Source organism: Brachyhypopomus gauderio, unplaced genomic scaffold (genome assembly GCF_052324685.1).
Source record: "Brachyhypopomus gauderio isolate BG-103 unplaced genomic scaffold, BGAUD_0.2 sc81, whole genome shotgun sequence".
Taxonomy (NCBI): Eukaryota; Metazoa; Chordata; class Actinopteri; order Gymnotiformes; family Hypopomidae; genus Brachyhypopomus; species Brachyhypopomus gauderio.
The window spans coordinates 551,277-571,619 of NW_027506902.1; the positions used below are offsets into that span (position 1 = coordinate 551,277).

At 39.7% G+C, this 20,343-nt stretch overlaps 2 protein-coding genes and 1 pseudogene across 5 annotated transcripts; all 3 read left to right on the plus strand.

Moving 5' to 3' along the window:
- Positions 1–1,079: 1,079 nt before the first annotated feature.
- On the plus strand, positions 1,080–7,054 carry cxcr3.2 (chemokine (C-X-C motif) receptor 3, tandem duplicate 2). 3 transcript variants are annotated; one of them, XM_076991183.1, is made up of 3 exons: positions 1,080–1,168; positions 4,543–4,630; positions 5,006–7,054. In XM_076991183.1, exons 2-3 carry the CDS (start codon positions 4,601–4,603, stop codon positions 6,107–6,109), a joined length of 1,134 nt encoding a protein of 377 aa, XP_076847298.1. In that variant the 5' UTR covers positions 1,080–1,168; positions 4,543–4,600; the 3' UTR covers positions 6,110–7,054. The 3 variants fall into 3 exon arrangements, with proteins under 3 accessions (XP_076847298.1, XP_076847299.1, XP_076847300.1); XM_076991184.1 differs by lacking the exon at positions 1,080–1,168 and adding an exon at positions 2,821–3,348; XM_076991185.1 differs by lacking the exon at positions 1,080–1,168 and adding an exon at positions 3,361–3,473.
- A 677-nt stretch (positions 7,055–7,731) lies between these two features.
- On the plus strand, positions 7,732–7,850 carry LOC143493106 (5S ribosomal RNA; annotated as a pseudogene).
- A 5,521-nt stretch (positions 7,851–13,371) lies between these two features.
- Positions 13,372–19,276, plus strand: LOC143493060 (C-X-C chemokine receptor type 3-like). Of its 2 annotated transcripts, XM_076991166.1 has the most exons (4): positions 13,372–13,529; positions 14,334–14,479; positions 15,227–15,577; positions 15,749–19,276. In XM_076991166.1, the coding sequence occupies exons 2-4, from the start codon at positions 14,468–14,470 to the stop codon at positions 16,511–16,513; spliced, it is 1,128 nt and encodes a 375-aa protein (XP_076847281.1). In that variant the 5' UTR covers positions 13,372–13,529; positions 14,334–14,467; the 3' UTR covers positions 16,514–19,276. The 2 variants fall into 2 exon arrangements, with proteins under 2 accessions (XP_076847281.1, XP_076847280.1); XM_076991165.1 differs by lacking the exon at positions 13,372–13,529 and having other exon boundaries at positions 13,878–14,479.
- Positions 19,277–20,343: the final 1,067 nt, after the last annotated feature.

Consider the following 20,343-nt stretch of genomic DNA (forward strand, 5'->3'; position numbering starts at 1 on the left):
ATGTGTCAACAGGGATCAAATGTTCTGATTCTCACGAAAGAGCTTGTGAAGATACTTATGCTACCTTTGCATTGTTGAAAATTATCTAGATTCTCAGGACAAAATATTAGGACCAAAATAAGCATAAATTAAGCATAAAGTTACAAATAAGCATAGATTTCGTCAAAAAAATATCTATGGTAAAAAGTCATAACCGCAATACTAGTTTCCATGCAGAACAGCTATACACTAGTAAAAGAATCTGTTCTCACATCCTACGTGTCACATTCCCACAGGCTGCAAAGCATTTTCAGTAGCGATGTTACGAAAGCCAAAATACGGTGCTGTTTTCATGCAGTAGAACAGTTAGAACAGTAGGTGATGGCTACATTACGTATTTTAAAACATATTGCTTTTTAAATAAGTGTATGAAACTGTCACCGGTTCAAAAGTGTTGGTCAAAATGAGGCAGCTATCATCATGACAAGAAGTACATCTTCCTCATATCATAATTTGCCATATATTGTTGGGGAAAACCAGCAAGAAATTCACCTATCAATTTAAAGACATTCATATAGTTTTATTTTAACTAAATAGAAATACAGCACACTGTATATGAGACTGAGGTCTGGACTGTGCTGCTGTTGTCTCTTGATATGAGGCCAGTTCCTCATGTAAAAACTGAATTAATGCAAGGACAACTGGTGAAACATGGAACAGTTCCTGTAACTGTCCATATATAGGCCACATCTCCATACATACAGTATGAGACATAAGTAGGGACACCTAAAGTCTAAGCTTAAGCTTAGGACTTTCATCTTAAAATATCTCTTTGGGCCTTCAGAAGAGTACACATTGGCTCTAACCTTTCCAATCACGTAATCCTATCATATGATGAATGAGCGACTCCCAATAATGAAAAGTGGTTTTGTGGGAAAAATACATATTCTTAAAATTAGTGAATTTTTTAAATACTAGCTCTTTTCACACACAAACTGGTTTTATGTGCATTTTGTCTCTTCTTCCTTGTTGCCATAGGCTGTTTCTTTATCGTTATATAGCATGTGACTTACGAGACATCATCAGCATTAAATTAGCCACAGTTTCCTGAAAATTTCAATGTTGTAAAGATCATCTTGCATGTGGGACAGAACACTGAGACAGAAGGTGACACTTAAATATCTTACAGGTTTGTTCATGCTGCAGTGTTTACAGATAGCAAATGCTTAAAAATATCAAAATTGACAATTCACACTTTATAATATGTGCACTTTGCAGCATATTTACTCTGGTATGTGTTGCAAATGTGCTGTTAATTTAGTTATTTAAATTTATGTTTGTATACTAAATTTGAAAACAAGGTTCAATGTTGTAATATAAAATTTTCCTTTTGTTGAAAGTGAGATTATGTGTAGCATGTATGTAGTCTTTATGTAGGTATGTAGTATTTTTGTATGCGCTTAGAATGTGTGTAGAATGTATGTATATATGTATGTTACTTGCCCTCCAGGTCAGACATGTGCAGTTTATCTTAATATAGATTCCAGAATAGGTTACACTGTCGTAGCTGGTGGACCTATTGTTATCAAATATCAGAATTTAGAATACCATTTAAAATAGTAACAGTTCAACACATCTATAATCCTAAGTTTAACTAAAAAAAACAAAAAAAAAAAAACTTTTTTTTTTGTTTTAGCCCACACATATAAGTGTATTCTACTGAAGTCTGTATCTCAAATAGACTCTCTAAATTCACAAAAAAAGAGTGTGTTACCACCCCTTATGGACTAGATGAAAGACAGTGTAAGATATTCTTCCAGCCCTGTAGAGTTTCTTGGATTTCACACATCATAAATCCACAGGTCTGAAAGATATATGAAGATCAGAGATTTTGATGGGCCGTTAAGTCGAGCCTGTGCCTTGTGAGCCTGTGTGCATTAATGCCCCTCTGTGTCGCCACACCTTTGTGAATTCTTCTTGTGCTTTATGAGACCCCCCCCCCCCCCCCCCATTGTATGTCCGCTGTGTTTTGACCTCTGCCTTACTTCACATATTTACTTTTTTGGACCCTTTTGTGTTGTTGCCCTCTTTGTTCTGATTTTGTTGTCTTTTTACTGTTTTTTTTTTGGATTTGCCTCTGGATTGTGTGCTGGGTTGACTTCCTCATTACAGGCTTTTCAATATGTGAATGCAGTGGTCACACCTGTACAGGTAGCACAAAATCAACTTGTGGCTGTAAAGACAGCTGTAACAAATCCCCCAACCTACTGTCAGACAAATGTGATTCAGATTCAGACAACTTTATTTATCACTTTAATTATTTATCTTCCACACATTAAGACATTCTATAGTCAATATACCTTATACCCAATATGTGCAACATTTCAAAAACTCCATGAAGTGCAGGTAAGCACAGAATAGTGCAATTTGATAGTAACTACATTGATAAGAAATTACTCCTTATGATAATTCGTGACTGAGGTTCAGCCACCCAATGGCCGAAAGAATAAACGAATGAGAATGTCTTTTCATTCTCCTAAATGAAAAACAGCCTGAGTGGATCAAGGTGAATTCGGAGGACATAATATGTCCCTTTTGGGACACTATTTCCCTGGATTTCCAAACCACCTGTCTTTCTTATAAAATACACAGGTCCCTTTGCCGGATGGCAGTTATTTTGGAACAGACCTGGGCAATACTGAGAAGGCTGTTCCTATTATTTAAGGACAACCCCCAAACCAACAAATAAAAGAGAAAGTTAAAATGCTTCCAGTAAGAGGCTGAAAAAAAGATAAAATATTATGGTTTTTATCATGATGTGAATGTTTCCTCATGTTCACTTCATCTTATAAAGTTCTACTTTTCCTCATGTAGTGTTTTCAACCTACCTTGTTAGATCTCGGTCAGGAATGTCCTCCATCAGCTGCAAAAAACCCTAAAGAAAATCAAGTACTAAACATGACAAGTTGATTTACAGCTGACTGAATGATACACCATTTTTGAGTTCATGTATGATCTGTTTTAACATATATGGTGAGCTCAATTTGCACTTTGAGGTCACAGGAATTGTTTTATTTTAAATTGTTAAACAAAACATGATCCTGTCCAGTTATTTGTGGGATGCATTATAGAGATTACACCCACGTCAACATTTTTTTCAGGCTGTAACTTGGCACAGATCAGAAAAAGAAACCCCTGGGTGTTAGAATACTGATAAAACATTCACTGCATACTAAAATGCTGACTACATAGGAACGACAAGTCTGTTGGTTCAGAAAGAAGCAAATTATTTCATTTCCTGATGCCTCTCCAAACACGTCAGCCCACCATCTCAGTGAGACAAGCATCTCTTTCAGAGTGGATTAGCAGGTAATAGACATTATTCCTCTGATTCATGTTTTACTTCTTAAGAAGAAGAATTTTCATATTATTTGTAAAGTTATTCTTTTCACTGATTATAGTTCTGTTAATCTGGAAATGTGCAGTTCCCTCTGGTAAGCAGTTCACTGCATTAATAGTCTTTGTAGGTTTTCTTTTAAGAATTTGATTGCTTGCATAATTTACTACATTAGCACGTTTTAAAAAAACAGCTATGGTGTGCATGTTAAACATGGGAACAAAGTTCCTTATTTGTCATTTTGGTGGAAATCAGAATTTTCCAACTTGGGTAAATGCTTTATTATGGAATAAAGGGTCTTTATATTATTTTTATATTTATATAATGTTGTCTATATAATTTTGGAAAAATAAACAAGAAGACACTTGAATTCTGTTTTTCTGGTTTTAATGTTTATATGTATATGTTAATTTCATATACTACTCATGACATTTATCACAAATTCCAAATAATATTGTGCTTTACAGCATTTATGTGCAGAAAATGACAACTGGTGAAAAAACACATGTAGTGTTTGTGCAAATAAAGCAATTTAATTTTCACTTGTAAAAAATGCAATACTAATGTGACTTAGAAGTTCAGAAATCAATCTTCAGTGGAATAACCCTAATTTTTCATTTTTCTTTAATGTCTTGGCATCCTCTCTACAAGTCCTTCACATTCCACATTAAATAAGATTTGGTTAATCTAACCAGTACCTCATTAAGTAGAACTTGGTGTGCCTGTGCTGGAATTCAACAGACAGTGATGGCAGAAGTTTCAGTTAGGAAATCCTCTGTGCTTTCATTTCCTCTGTCAGTATCTGTTCTTCATAGATTGTCCACAGACTGCTACAACAGCTTTCACCACTCTGACCATTCCACCTTCATTTAACTGTTCAACACAAGAGTAAAGATATTTAAAAGAATGCTGGTGTGGATCCTTTAAATGTTGCACTCTTTGTGTCTCAGTCTGTCTACGTTCTGTCTCAGTTCATCTACGCATGTCTCAGTTCACCTTTGTGTCTATTTACAGCTGCTGTTTTGCTTTGCTTCTTTATACTTTTGGTTTTTATTTCCTCAAATGTGTTCCATCAAATTTCCATCTTAACCGCTGAACCACAGTGTTTATGTATTTGGTGCAGATTTCATCTGTTCCTCACTTCTCATTTCCATTCCCTCTCTTAGAAAGACAGATAACGGAGGGAATAGAGTGACCAGTTCTTAATTGCTCTTCTCTGTTGCAATGAACTCACAGGCAGTCACTACAGACTATGTAAGTATAACTCATTTTTCAAGAAGGAAAATTCTTATCACATCTAGTTTTTATATCATATCATGTTCAAAAGGAAATTGCTGTGTGGTGTGACATATCAAAGTCACAGTAAACCACTTACTTGTGCACTATAAAACGATTACATCTCATGACTCACAAATACATCTAGGACAAATATTGCAAATACACACAAGTGAATATATTTCAGACTTTTTTACATTTCCAAGTGTATACCTCTAAAAACCATCTCACTATGAATGTAACTATTCATTATTCATAAGGAAACTATTACCATAGCTCCTTGGAGTTGCTGTAACTATAAATCCACTAAAGAGACTCTGTATTACCCTCTAATATAAGATTAACATTTTTCAGAATTATACATATTATAGTGACTACCCATACTCCGTAGACGATGACAGCGAGGTGACTGTCTGCAGTCTGAAGGCGACATGGCAGTTCACCCAGCGCTTCATCCCTGTGGCCTACACTGTGGTCTTCGTACTGGCCCTGGTGGGAAACGTGCTGGTGCTCTGCGTGGTTCAGCGCTACCGGCACAACCGCCACAACCCATGCTCCTTCTCCTTGACCGACACCTTCCTGCTGCACCTGGCCGTCTCCGACCTCCTCCTGGCACTGACGCTGCCGTTCTTCGCCATCCAGTGGATCCACGGGTGGGTGTTTGGCCTCGCGCTCTGCAAGCTGGCGGGGGCGCTCTTCTGGCTGAACATCTACTGCGGCGTGCTCTTCCTGGCCTGCATCAGCTTCGACCGCTACCTGGCCATCGTGCACGCCGTTCACACCAGCTGGCGCCGCGACACCTGCTTCGCTCAGCTGACGTGCGCCCTGATCTGGATCTGCTGCCTGGCCCTGGCCGGCGTGGAAATCCACTTCCGCAGTGTGCAAGAGCTGGACGGCAGCGGCGTCCACCTGGTGTGCCGCGTGGATTTTTCCAGCGGCAACGCTGAGCGCTGGCACTTCGCCATGCAGCTGCTGAACCTGCTGTTGGGCTTCGGGCTCCCCCTGCTGGTGATGCTCTACTGCTACGTGCGTATCTTCAGGGAGCTCTGCCATGCCAGCACGCGCAGGCAGAAGCGGCGCTCGCTCAGGCTTATCGTCTCCCTCGTGGTGGTGTTTGTGGCCTGCTGGGCGCCGTACAATGCCCTGAAGATGCTGGACAGTCTGCAGATGGTGGGGCTGATTAAGAACAGCTGTGGCCTCAACCGCGTGCTGGACATAGGTATCCTGGTGACGGAGAGCATGGGCCTCTCCCACTGTGCCCTCAACCCACTGCTCTACGGCCTCGTGGGGGTCAAGTTCCGTCACGAGCTCGGCCTGATGTGCAAGGCAGCACTGGGACGGCAAGGCAGTCTCATGCTGGGAGGATGGTTGCGGGGTCAGGGGTCAAATCGCAGGCAAACAGGGTCCTTCAGCTCTGCGGACAGCGACAACAACACCTACTTCTCTGTTATAGCCTGAGATGAAGGAAGTGGTTGAGGAGTGTGAAGTCAGCAAGGCACATTAGACAAGTGGGGTGTGTGAAGATGGGAGGTAGAGGTAGATTGAGGAAGACTGAATACAAGTTACACATTGTAAGTACAGGTGGGCAGAACATTGTGTGGGATTATAAATATTATGCTTTGTTACAAATTGTTCAAATTATCATTTAAGATACAAATGTTCATTTTCTTCAAGAAGGAAATAATGTACATATCAGTATTAATGTGATATTTTCATAGCCCCAATTTGTTGTTAGCAAATTGGGACAAGTGATATTTTTATCAACAGATGTGCCTTTTCAGTATTTATTTTTGTTTATCTTATGCAGCTAAAGTTACTGATAGTTCTGCTCCTCCAAACAGGCAATAGTCCATTGCTAACTATATACTCAATTATCAAAACAGAAGTGATGAGGGCTCCTTGATGAAGGAAGTGAAACTGTTCTCTGGCTCTGGGTTTTGTTTTTCTCATCTCTTCTCATATCATCTTGAAAGATGCAGCTTAGTCATCAGTTTAGTTCCCCAATGACTACAGAGCAGAAATGTGAATGCATTACACAAACTTTTAATTCTGCTTCTCTCTTTTTTTGGTTAACTTTAGTGATATAAACAACTGAAATGTGAGTACAGTGCTGACACCATTTTGTAATTTCACAAAGTCAAAATTATGCACCAAAAGTCAGTATAGTCTGTATACTTATATACTTGTATTGCATCGTTATCACTTCACAGCTGCACAGGAAATTCTCTGCTCAGATATGTCAGTTTTGGTAGAATGAAGTTCAGATGGTGGTTAAGGTTTTATCTGCTCCACAGAGAGCCAGTATGTATATGTATGCTTATTAGTAATGTTGCACAGAAACAAACTGTGTGTGTTGCTTTATATTTTTCAGAAATAAAAGTCCAGTTGGTTAAAATCATGGCACGTATATTAGTCACATAGTGTTTTGTGCTTTATTTGGAATCATGAAAGAGTCTGTAACATGATTCATGCATTACAGATTTTCTTAACTGCTAGAACTGCATTTCAAAAATAACTCTAAAATTGTATTGCTTTATTCATCTTATGTGCTGAGAAAACTTGAAACTCACTTTGTGAAAATTTAAGAACAAAATGAAACAAAAAAACCCACTGGAACAATTGGGTATATGGAATACTTTAAAATGTTCGAGTCATCCCAGTTCCAGCTACCCAGGCAGCCCCGGGTGAGCATTGCAGAGTGAGAGGTTGAGGTTTGATCTACTCGTCGAGTATAAAAGTCCACTAGTGGGTTTTCATTAAGTTGGAGAGTTGGTGGCGTCTCTGACTCCAGATTGCTCCAGTACCACTGCAGTTCCACACATGCCAATGGGGCATAATGAAATTGCACCATACATTAAAAAATATATTAGAATTATTTTCATGTAGAGTCAAAGTCAGATTTATTTATATAGCCCTTTTTACAACACATGTCACAAAGTAGCTTTATAAGTGCACAGGACCAGATCCCTAATGAGCAAGCCAACCTTGGGAGGACCAAGACTCAAAAGGGAACCCTTTGGATGGCCCAGCCCAAGGAGTGATTTTAGTTTATAAAAGCTACATTTCAAAAGTGTGCTATTGCTTATGGCCATACCACCCAGAGAACGCCCGATTTCATCTGATCTTGGAAGCTAAGCAGGGTCGGACCTGGTTAGTACTTGGATGGGAGACAGCCTAGGAATACCAGGAGATGTAAGCTTTATCTTCTTAGCAACATAGTGAGAAATACATCTGGAGTTTGCAAACACATGATCTCTGCCTTGTTCTTGTTCATTCAAGCTGAATAATTACTGATATATCTTGCTTACAACAAACCTTTAGTCTGGCAGTGTGATGTCAGGATAAATATAATCGAATCCGTATTTCTGTTGGTTATGCCTTAATCTCAGAATATCTGAATATGCCATGTGGATCTTAAATATCAAGTATACCATGTTCTCTTTTTTTGTGTTTTTTAAGTGAACATGATTTTGTCAGGATTTTTGAAGAAAAAAACATCAGCAAGATTTCTGTAGGAAGCCAACTACATTCAAACAGAAGGTTAATCACCAGTGCAAGAGTCTTCACATGACCCAGGACCTTTAGGACCTTCAGGAGCTGTCTGATTGCTGCAGAACTGCCTATGAATGAAGCTGAAAGAGATTAAACAGGCTAAATTTATAGAACTCTTGCAGGAAAGTGTGTGTGTGTGTGTGTGTGTGTGTGTCTGTTCATTTAAAAAACAAGTTGTTGTCTGAGTGTGTGTGCCCAGTGGTGGATGGTGCTTTGCCACTAGGGTCTGTCCTCTCTCCCCTTCATGCACCCCATTCAGTCCCCCAGGGGGCTGTGGATCCCGGTAGAGAGTACGCTGTGCACAATTGGCTGCTGGTGTGTGACTGGTTGTCTGTGATGTAGCTGTGTTAACAATTGTAAAGTGTATTGGGCATCCTGATAAGGTGCTAATCTATCTCATACAAGCACCCAAACACAGGTCAACAGTCACAGCTCTCCAGTGTCACATCTAGTCCCATATATATATAGTGGGCCAGTCTGTCAGGAACACCCAGGCCACTTTTTCTCCCCAGTCCACCCCTACTGACAGGTGGCAGTGGGACTAGATGTGACACTGGAGAGCTATATATAGTGGGGGGGTGTTGAGCGGGGGGTGGTGTGTAACAATTGTTGAGCGGGCGAGGGGGCACCATGTAGCGATTGCTGTAAAACTGATGGGTCTTATTATTTACATTGAGGGGGCGACATTAGTGAAACCATGTGTTGCTTGTTTATGTTGGTTTATGACAAACTTTGTTATGCCGTCTTTGGCGGTTCAGGTTGTGGGTTATTTTGGATGTTCTGATTGTAAATGGAATAGGTTTTCGTATGGTTAATGTATTTCATGTGTTCATCTGTCAGGTAACATTTGTCCTGTGTAGTTTGTGATACGTCTGTTAGGTCTTTACATGGTGGTTTCAGTTCTCTGTTGGACTGCTGACCTGATATGTCCGTGGACCGTTTCTACAAATAAAATGTTGGATTTGCCAATAATAAATCTCACTCCTCTTAGTGTTTGTGCCCACCCCCCCTTCTCTCTACGCCTCCAACGAGTACAGCCAGTAAGTTATTCGTCACAAGCAGCCCTCCCCGGAGTCCATCCCCAGAAAGTATTTGAAGTATGTGATTGCAGCACACTGTCTGATCCCATGATTCAACTGGAGCATTTAACTATGATTGTGTGACATGTGATATGTCAAATACTTCAAAATGGCAAGCGTAGTATGTCTGAAGTTGTATGCATACTGCCTAGTCGCCTACTGAAGGAACACAATTAACGGTTGAGCAGAACATACTGCATTGAAATCTAGTGCGTACTGCTTAAGTATGCCACTTGGGATTGAGCCATAATAATGTAATTATTTTTATCATGAGTGATACACAGATCCTTTTTTTGATTCCCAATCAATGAGGATAGTTTCTTTAGCGATGCACAAGGTAGTACGAGCTATGTATAATATATGTGCCTCCATAACTAATTCACTTACGTCTCATGAAATGCACAGTCTGGGGCAAGTTGGCAGAAAACATTTAAACTATGTGGACATGTCTACACATATCCTCTGCCAGAACTTCTGAACAGGCCTACAATCCCATAGCATATGAGGCTCACCTCAAATGCTTACAAACTTTTACCGTTGCACAGTGGCGTGCACAGACATTTTGGGGGGCAAGTGGTCGGAGGGGGGGGGGGTGAAGGGCACTTTTTAGCGCACGTGGAACACTTCATTATAAAACAAATTACAAGCACATGTTGAATGAAATTTGACTTTTATTTGTCACATTCTCTAAACGTGAGTTTTCAATGGAGAAAAAGTCACGCATCCAACTGATATAATTCATATCCAATATACAGTCATGTCCTTCAGGTAACTTCTGTTTACCCTCCACTGTCTGCAGGCCTTGTTGCATATATTTTGCATTTAGTAAATCAATATAGGCCTACAATTAAGACAGTAAAAGACCGTAAAGTAGGAGAAGGAGTTTATCAGGTGACCAGTCGGCTAAAAATGCTTAGTAGTTTAGTGCTGTATGAGACATTTTACAACACAAGAAAATGATTTCACGTTGGGCTTAGAGGGCAAACGGTACGATTTGACTTGATGTGTATGTGACCTGGCTGGTGGGGACGGGAGAAGAAGTCTATCTGTGAGCGTGTGTGCTGGGCTGAAGACGCTTCCTTCCACTCGCTGAACTGAACTGAACTGCTGCAGCGCATCTGGTGTTAAAGGAAGAGAGAGGTCGGGTGTGTGTGAGGTGGTGGCTCATTTCAGGGCATTGTTTTTAATAGCTCAGGTTTTCAAAAGATCATTTCAAACCGACCTCAGTAAAATGATAATAAAAAAAAATAAATAAAAAAAACGAAGTTTCAAAAGGGCACTTTCGTTGATAAAGGGCAGAGTTGGTGGTGCTTTAGCACCACCTGATGTCTATGTGTGCACGCCACTGCCGTTGCACCATCGAGAGCGTACTGACCAACTGCGTGACAGTTTGGTACAGCAGCGCCACCATGGCTGAAAGAAAGGCCCTGCACAGGGTGGTGAAGACTGATCAGCGCATCAATGGTGGACAACTCCTGGCCATCTGAGATCTTCACCAGCAGCGCTGTGTGCGCAGAACACGCAGCATCTTCAGGGATCCCTCCCATCCCAGCCACACACTGTACAACCTCCTTCCATCTGGGAGGAGATGCAGGAGTATCTGTGCCAGGACCAGTTGGCTCAGGAACAGTTTCTTTTCCACTTCAGTCACTTTTCTGAACTTTCTACCACACTGCTGATTCTCGCGAATACACACTGGACTTGTTCCTTATTATGCCTTGCATTTGCACTATAAACGTATTTATATACGTCATACTTGCACATTGCACATATAAAAAGTTATATTTCAAACTTCAACTACTGCATCCACCTGGTCAACAACCACAACATGTGTAGACACTCTCACCAATTTCTGCATGTGTTTTCTCCTGAAGTGTCAGGAAAATGTTGATAATACAGTTAACCAGTAAATAACTCAGCAGTCACTGCACACATCATCTGGAAATTCTGTATATTCACCTGTGTGGTGAATCATCAATATTTAAGATGTAAGATGCAACAATGAAAGCAACAATCTTTCACCTAAAACCATTTTAGGTGAAAGATATGAGTGCACAAATAGTTTTACAAGTAAAACAAAAAGTTTGAATACTGTAACTATTCTGTCTCAACTTCGGCCCGAAGTCCAGTTTTCATTTGCCCGCAGGAAATTCTGAAAATATAATTGAATATGGCCCGCACAAGAAGCTTGAGCTCAACTCTGTTGCACTTCTCAGTTTTAACACTAGATGGAGCCAGTTATGGAAACTGTGCTTCTCCACTAAAGTAAATTAAGGAAAGATTTTTTTATTGCGAGTCACCATAAATAGCAGCGCCGAAAAAACTCTAAATTGGAAGTGAATTTCAATATTTCAAACACGATGGGAAAAACACGGTGGGAAAATGAATATCCCCTCGAAATCAACGAAAGTGTATCTGTTTGATTTGCAATGAAGCTGTCGCTGTGATGAAATATGAAAGATGAAAGAGTATAATGTCCGTCCGCATTATGAGACATCCAGAGCTACACATGTGCCGAAAGAACACAGAAAGTCAAGCAAATGGCAGCTAGCCTGCAAGTTCAACAATAGTTTATTACTTACTAACAAAATACAGGAGAACGCCACATCAGCGAACCGTTCTCAGACAGTAATTTCATAAAGCAGTGCCTCATCAGTGCACTTATCAGTTTATAACACCAGAAGATGGCAGTGTATACAGGCTACTATACTATAGCGGCAGATGGCTGAATGAATGGCCCCCACACATGTTCACCTCACCAAATATGGGCTTGACACCCTTGATGTAAAAAAAAATACTTAAACGTATATTTCTTCTGAACTAAAGAGGACAAATAACACATAACTACTAAATTAACAGTATATGCAACTTTTCCTGTTACATACCCTGTACTTACACTTATCGTGCAATTCACAGTATAATTGCAATACAAAATAAAACTAGATGTAAACTAGTTGTGTAGTCAAAGTTGACTACTTATACACCTAAAGTACACTTAAAGTATACTTCTATAAACTAAAAAGTTGACCAATTTAGACCCAAGAACAGTACATTGATATTTTTGGTAAGGAAATGCATAACACGTCATATCATTGTGTTATAATTCCCTCCCCTGCTGTCTCTAATGACATCCTCACCCTGCTAGTCCTGCCCACTGCAGGACTAGAGCCAGGCTCGATTTAGAAACGTAGGCAATGTTCCAGAGCTCACCCATATATCACTAGGAACCTGGGTCACCCATGAGAAGACATATGAGACTTTGTGTTGACTGGTCTGGTACAACATTTATCCTGACATACCACAAAATGAGCATGAACCATTTAATGTTTAAAGTTACTCTACATGTAACCTATGTTGAAAAAGCCAGCAAATACCCATCTTTGTTAAAAAATGCAAGAAAATAATTTTCAAATGTTTCATGATATGTTTAATATTGAATCTCTATACCTGTCTGCAGAAGGTCATATATGACCCTGACTGTGTTCCTATGAAAATTCTAGGTCATTTCTTACATTACATCATAGCCTATATGTTATACCTAATGCACTTGGCTTTGGACACATGTAGATCTTGTGCTGTGTAACTTAATGTAAACTACTCAAAATCATCTCATGTAAAACCTTTGGACATTAGCCTTCTTCCTGTAATATACAGAGTAAAGCTCATCTGTAAGACAACTTCTAAGCAGACTACTAATTAAATAAAGGTGCTGCACTTTAAAACATTTAAGGTTTGTTAAACGCATTTAATTATTTATTTATTTATTTGGAGTATGCCATAGAACTACCACTTGTTTTTTTTTTATCCATGAGACCAGTTGCCACTCCTAAATAGTATGTTCCTATTAAAATATTTTCCCTATTCAGTGTCTAATGTGGTTATGAGGACCTGTGCATTTGTTTATAAAACTTAGTGTGTGTAAAATGGAGATTATGCTTCATGAAGGTACTTGCTGGATGACCTCTGTTCATTCGTGATTTAGGTTAAGATAAAACTTTATTGTTCCCCTCAAGGAACCTACTATTAATGCTATTTGCTATGGGAGTAAACCCCTGCAAGATACATGATCCTTGCCTCTGGTAAATATTAACAGAGTTACCACCTCCTCAGTAAGAAAAGTAACTACCGGCTGTCCGAAAAGTCGCTAGAATCTCTAAATGACGTTATTGCCTACTTTGCATAATACTCCATTCACATGTACTTGGCGCGGTAGAAGAGAAGAATAACGTTGTGGGAGAAGCAAAGAAGTGAGTAGAAACACCCTGAATATGTTTAGAACTACAAACAATCTTTTTTCTATTTATTCTTGCTTTGTATTTGTTATTGACGACCATCACTTCTCAAAATAACTTAATGAATTTAATGCTTTGTCTTACACAAATCAATTTTGTCATGTATTGTTAAATGCTAGAAAATCAAACCTAATGTACACACGTTGTACTGGGTCACAGACAGAGTGGGTGATTTTCATTTTGGTCAAGTCTTTCTATGACCGTTTCAGCAGCCGAGGGAGCTGACTTACATAAGTAAACAGCTGCTGTGCCAAAAAGTTGCAAAACATTGCCTTTGAATTCAGGCTTTGATTCCCCCTCCTTTCTGTATTTTTTGAGTGTACATTTTAGACTGAGATATATGATGAACTAGCAAGCTAGATGTTGAGCTTTAGCTTTGGAACGGGGGAGGGGATCACGGCCGCACCCGCAGATCACTGGGGGCAGCAACGATAACGTAATGTGCTTTTACATTTTTACGAACGTTTTTAATTCGCGGTGTTTGTCACAAGAGGGCGCTGAAATATACATTTTGGAGTGCCTGTTGCGTGTTTATTGTGTGATTGAAAGGAAGTGTCAGTCGCTTGCTACTTCTTAGAGTAGTTACATTACGTTAGTTTCGTTAGGCTATTACAGGTTTTTGATGGTTTTACTATGAGACTGAACGAGAGAGGTATTCAACCTTAAACATCTATGGTTGAGACTGTCAAATCTCCGCCAAGCTCTGCGTCAGAAAGCTGGATTTTCCCACAATGATCACATCGCCGGCCCCTCTTACAGCCTGCTTCCGCATGCGCGCTGGTTTACTTATTTCGAAGATCGGACGGCGGTTTTCTAGGATTTCACACGCCGAGGACGACGTGACAGGAGACAGGAGAAGTCATCGCTCGAGTGAGAGAAACTGAACTTCTGGCATGGATAATGCGGTACGTTTCTCCCACATTCTTGCCACACTTCTTGAAAACGTGCCTGCAGCTATTCCTGTAATTTCAGTCTTCCCCTCATTTTCCCTCTGTATAGCTTTCACTTCTGTATACTCCATAGTTTAAAGTATCAGTGTTTATTTTGCTGTGTTGTCAGTCTGCTTAATAGTAATCTAAGGTTTAGAAAACGCATATATCATTCTTGTGTAACAAGTACATTTACGTATTTTTGTATGTTACATTTATTTGACGTGCATGTGAATTTGTGTGTGTGCTTGAAAAAGCTTTATGTTGTGCATATATATTTCAATATAAACGACAACAGTAAAATAAACCATTAGCTACTCATTCGTGTTGTAACTGCAGAAGCTGTCAATCGTTACTATGAAGAACCTAGATTCTTAGCAACTCAGTCATGTTTTTACTGAGTTGCTGTATGGACCAGAACATGTCCTTTGCTTACATATGGGCACGATAGGAACAGCCTGTGGCCACTGTGGGTGGTGTCTGTAAGTGTTTTGTTTTTTTATTTTTTTAGTGGTCAGCTGCACAGTGCAGAGTGGAAGTGTTAGGCTGAGTTTTGAAACCCAGCCATGTGACTGTTGCTATATATCTTCTTGTGACTCCCCTTGCCGCATAGAAACACGTCGGCATGACATTCGCAAGCACCACACAAACTTGTTCTGGCCTGTACGTTTACCAGAGTACTTGGAATATTAGTGTAGATAAACATCTGTGTTTTGTTTTCAGTCAAACATGGAGCTTGACCTGCGAGGGCTGTTTGAACAAAACGGCACCTTTGACTATTTGGACTATGAGTATGAGGAAGACTGCCACATAAGTAACCTCTCCCGGTTCTGGGCCATCTTCATCCCCATCCTGTACTCTCTGGCGGTGGTTGTGGGGTTTCTGGGCAACGGGCTGGTTCTGGGGGTCCTCTGGCAGAAGAGGCGGAGCTGGAGCGTGACGGACACATTTATTCTGCACCTGACTGTGGCCGACACCCTGCTGCTTCTCACGATGCCCCTGTGGGCGGTAGAGGCAGTAGAAGGGTGGACCTTCGGCACACCACTCTGCAAGATCACCGGAGCACTGTTTACGGTATGTTTAGGGTTGCTCTATTCTGAGAATGTCTCAAACAAGAAAGTTTGAGGGAGTTTGAGCTCAACATATTTGCATCTGTTTTTGCACTTTGTTTTGATTTCATGTACATCGATATGGTGTTATTAATTAAGACCATTGAGGAGATTTCATTTTTTCTCAATTTCACAGATCAATTTCTACTGTGGCATCTTCCTTCTGGCCTGCATCAGCCTGGATCGTTACCTGTCTGTGGTCCACACCGTGCAGATGTACTCTCGTAGGAAGCCTTGGCTGATCCAGCTCAGCTGCGTTTCTGTTTGGTTCTTCTCTCTGCTGCTCTCTATCCCAGAGTGGATGTATCTGCAGGTTTCCAAAGATGGAAGACGAGGTGAGAGAACGGATTGTGTTCAGTGGTATCCTGAGGAGTGGCGTCTGCCCTCCCGCCTGCTCTACCATGTGGTGGGCTTCTTGCTTCCAGCCGTGGTTTTGCTCTACTGCTACTGTTGCATCCTGGTACGCCTGCAGCGGGGCTCTCCGAAGCAGAGGAGCATATGGGTCATCCTGGCACTGGTGCTGGCCTTCTTCATCAGCTGGACCCCCTACAACATCGCCCTGCTGGTAAACACTGTACAGCTCAATCACAGGGGCTTGGCAGAGCTGTCGGGAACGTGTGAGCAGAATAGCTGGACGTCAGTGAAGCTCACAGCAGTTCTGGGTTTTCTTCACTGCACCATCAATCCTGTGATCTACATCAGCCTCTCTGGGAAATTTCGCTCCTGGGTGTTTACCATCCTAAAAAGCCACAGCTGTGTACTGGACACTGGGGACATTTCCCTGTGGTATACAGAAGATGTGGACAACAAAGGTCCATCTGAAGACACAAGTTCACTGCAGACAATGAATCACGTTAAAAAATGTACCGAAAATCAGACGGTTGTGACAGAAGTGCTTTGATCAGGATACAGACTGAAGGGTTTTTGGGACTGAGACCTGAACTGTGAGTCTTAATTTGATAATTTATGGAAACCTTACACTAAAGATGTTCTAGTGTGTCCATGAACTCATGTGAGATGAGAAGAGACTGATCGTTATGCTATTTTTTTGCACTTTAAAACAAAAAAAGAAATGCTAGAGTAGAAGAACATGCTTCTGTTCTACTAATATGTTTTAATACATACAACACTTGGTATCTATCGATTTGTAATGGTTTGTTGTAAACTTGGGGGAATAGGGGAAGGTGCAGGGAACATGTCTGCAATGTCAACATCATAGGTATGATGTGTTTTCTGTGACAAATGTAAGTGAGTCAGGATCATTTGATCCCTCCGATCTCAGTGTTGTCCAGTATTGCGTAAGTACTGCTTTCGTTTTGTACTCTAGTGCCTCATTTTGTACTGTAATGGGATTTCCCATGTTCATGAGCAGCTTTTTAAAAGACATGTATTAATGTTGGAAATCACACAGGCTTAAAAAAAAATTTTTTGGCTAACTGCAGAATACACAGTAGGCAAATATAGGCAGTCACCTGCCTCCCATGAGCCATGTGGTAAATACTAATGAGATCTATCTGTCTTGTTAATGTTAAAGAACATATTTTAAATACATATGATTTATATATTTGTTCAGCTTCCTTCTATCGGTTACAGCATCGTCCCTAATTATGGTTGTAATGGTATGTTCTATGTTTTGATATAATGACACCACTATGTGAAAGCAAGCACACAAGCAGTAGCATCAGGATAGAATGCGTACATAATGCTAGTGCTAATGTCCATACAGATAATGGGCATTCCATACTCCGTTAAAGTGAGTCACCTATTGGAACCAAATGGAAAAGTCCGGAAATAAAGTAAGACATTTTTAGGAGTTAGGCTGTAAGGAGGTTTTGACAGTACCTAATGGGTCATTGTCCCTTGATTTAGTTTCTTTTCACTCCATTAGCTCATTACTCAGCACTGATGCTAATAAATAAACAAATGCTAATCAAGCCTGCACTATAGAACAAGGACTAATTTACTAGAACAATGTATTCAATAGTATATTTTGATGACCTAGCATAGCATATGACCTTTTTGTAAGGTTTTCACACATTAGTTCCTGAATACATTTTCTTTCAAACCATGTGTTTGCAATGACTCAGCTGAAACATGAAAAGAAAGAGCTAGTAGAGATGATCTGAGATGTGCATTATACTTTGAACAAATGACAAATTGTGAACTTTAACACTGTTTTCCCTCCATGCAGTGAACTGTAATGCTTTAGGCCTTTTTCATTTATGAAAGTATCACAACATACTGTTGTGTGAACACAGAAAATACCTAATTGTTTTTCACATTCTGTGGCTGCATGTGTAGGTACCTGTGTGTTTGCGTGTGATTTATTTTAAGCAATAGACTTGTCAACTGCTGTTGTAAGTTTGTCTTGTGTTCTGAATCATGTGTTCACTACTCTTGCATTACATTGTCTCCAAAAGTAGCACAAACCAGAAAAGTTCCGGCAACGGTCATATCTGCAATGATCTTGTCTGTCCAATTTCAGTTTGTATTGCATCATATCGAATTGTATCCTAAAACATATAGGCTATGTGTATTGGAAACTTATGTTGTATATTATGTTGTATTTTATTTCATTTCTCTACTTTATTATGTGTGTGGATATCAGTATTGATTATGATTCCTTTTTTATACCTACAGTACAGGCCAAAGTTTTGGACACACCTCCTCGTTCAATGGGTTTTCTTTCATTGAAAGAGTTCCAAGAGTGTACAAAGCAGTAATCAGAGTAATGGGTGGATATTTTGAAGAAACTAAGACTATAAAACATGTTTTCAGTTATTTCACCTTTTTTTTGTTAAGTACATAACTCCACATGCGTTCATTCATAGTTGTGATGCCTTCTGTGAATCTACGATGTAAATGTCATCAAAATAAAGAAAACAGATTAAATGAGAAGGTGTGTCCAAACCTTTTGCCTGTACTGTATTCTATAAAGACCTTATAGATTCATAAAACACGTAAACATATATTATTAAATATAGGTCCTCCAAAGAGAGAGGGTTGGCCAAGGCAAAAAAAAATAACTGGGAATAAAGTTAGTAAGAAAATGTGTAAAAAAGTTAGTAAAAAAACCTTTTTGCTATCATTGTACATAAACAGTACATGTACATTTCTTGTTAAACACCACTTCAGACTTTCTGTCAAGTCTGTTGGTGTCAAGCCAATAGCATAGCTTAGAACTGCAGCGTGGTCACTAGCAAGTTTAGGAACCACAGAAATAGCAGTTAACTCCACTGCCCCCTGGTGGCTTCATTAGAAATAGCTATTTTAAAAGATTTACCTTCATAGGTGGTTATATTTTACAAAGTTATTTGCGTATTAAATAATTAAATAAAATATTATATAATAGGCTTATGGTCAATAAAAATAATGAATTGATATAACAACAAAAAAAAACACCTGGTTCTCATGACCTGCTGCTCACAATACTGTGATCTGTGGATCTTGGCAGATGTCTGTCAGATATGAGCAGGCAGAGGGAGAGCTGAAGAAAATGTCTAAAAATAAATACGTTTAAACCTAAATTAAAATTTGGGCCATTGTCAATTTATCACGAGTTCCTGTGCACAAAACAGCCATTTTTTTCACATTCAGAATGTTGTCATGTGTGATTATTTGTTTATACAATTCCAGGTAAGCAGGTTATTTCTTCTCAGGATTATGTGAACACTAGCCTTTGACAAGTCAGGAAAGCTATGTCACTGAAAATATTTCTAAGCCCATTTCAGTGATTTTTTTAAATATAAAAATGATCATGACTAACACTATTAATGACATATACACAAGACATGTTGCCGCACACCAATATTAGCAGCACACCAGAGCCACAACTGGAAGCAAGAAGCCCACCTTGAGTCAGAGCAGACCAGACATAGTCTCCAACCTACAGAGTGTTGCTCTGGAAACAAATGGTTTTACATTCCTGCTATGAAACCTACTTGCAGCTACATCCAGTGAGGAGCAAAAATACAGAAAAAGAAGACTGAACAACAAGCTGATTTGGCCCAGCCATGCCACACTGTGAGAGCACGTCTGGATGGCATGCACCACGAACAGAGACTGACTGAAGCGGCTGTAAAGTCGTTAAGTAAAATACCATGTAATGTGCAATTTGATGTTTTGGGAATCTCCTGTTAAATGTTTGTGTTTGGCGCCACTTCGTGGCTGTTCAGTCACATTGCAGCATCATCTCTATAACGTAATCCTGGGAAATTCATGGAAAAAGTAGTCTTGAGTACATATAGACGTGTCTATCCTACAACTGTGCAAGTATTACACCAAAATCTGTGACCACCGAATTTTGTGACCGCAGAGATCATTGTTGCCCATGTCCTACATGTGTGTTGTCGAGAAATAAGACAGTGTTGTCACTTATTCTGATAACTGCGCATACAGATGCATGTCAATAAATTAGAATATCATGAAAAAGTTCATTTATTTCAGTAATTCAATACAAAAAGTAAACCGCATATATGGATTCATTTATTTCTGTTAATGTTCATTTGCTTATGTTAATGCAAGCTAATGAAAACCCAAAATCATTACCTCAGAAATTTTTTATATTATATAAGACCAACTGAAAAAAACATTTTTAATTCAGAAATGTTGGCCTACTGAAAAGTATGTACAGAAAATGCACTCAATACTTGGTCATGGCTCCTTTTGCATGAATTACTGCATCAATGCGATGTGGCATGGAGGCGATCAGCCTGTGGCACTGCTGAGGTG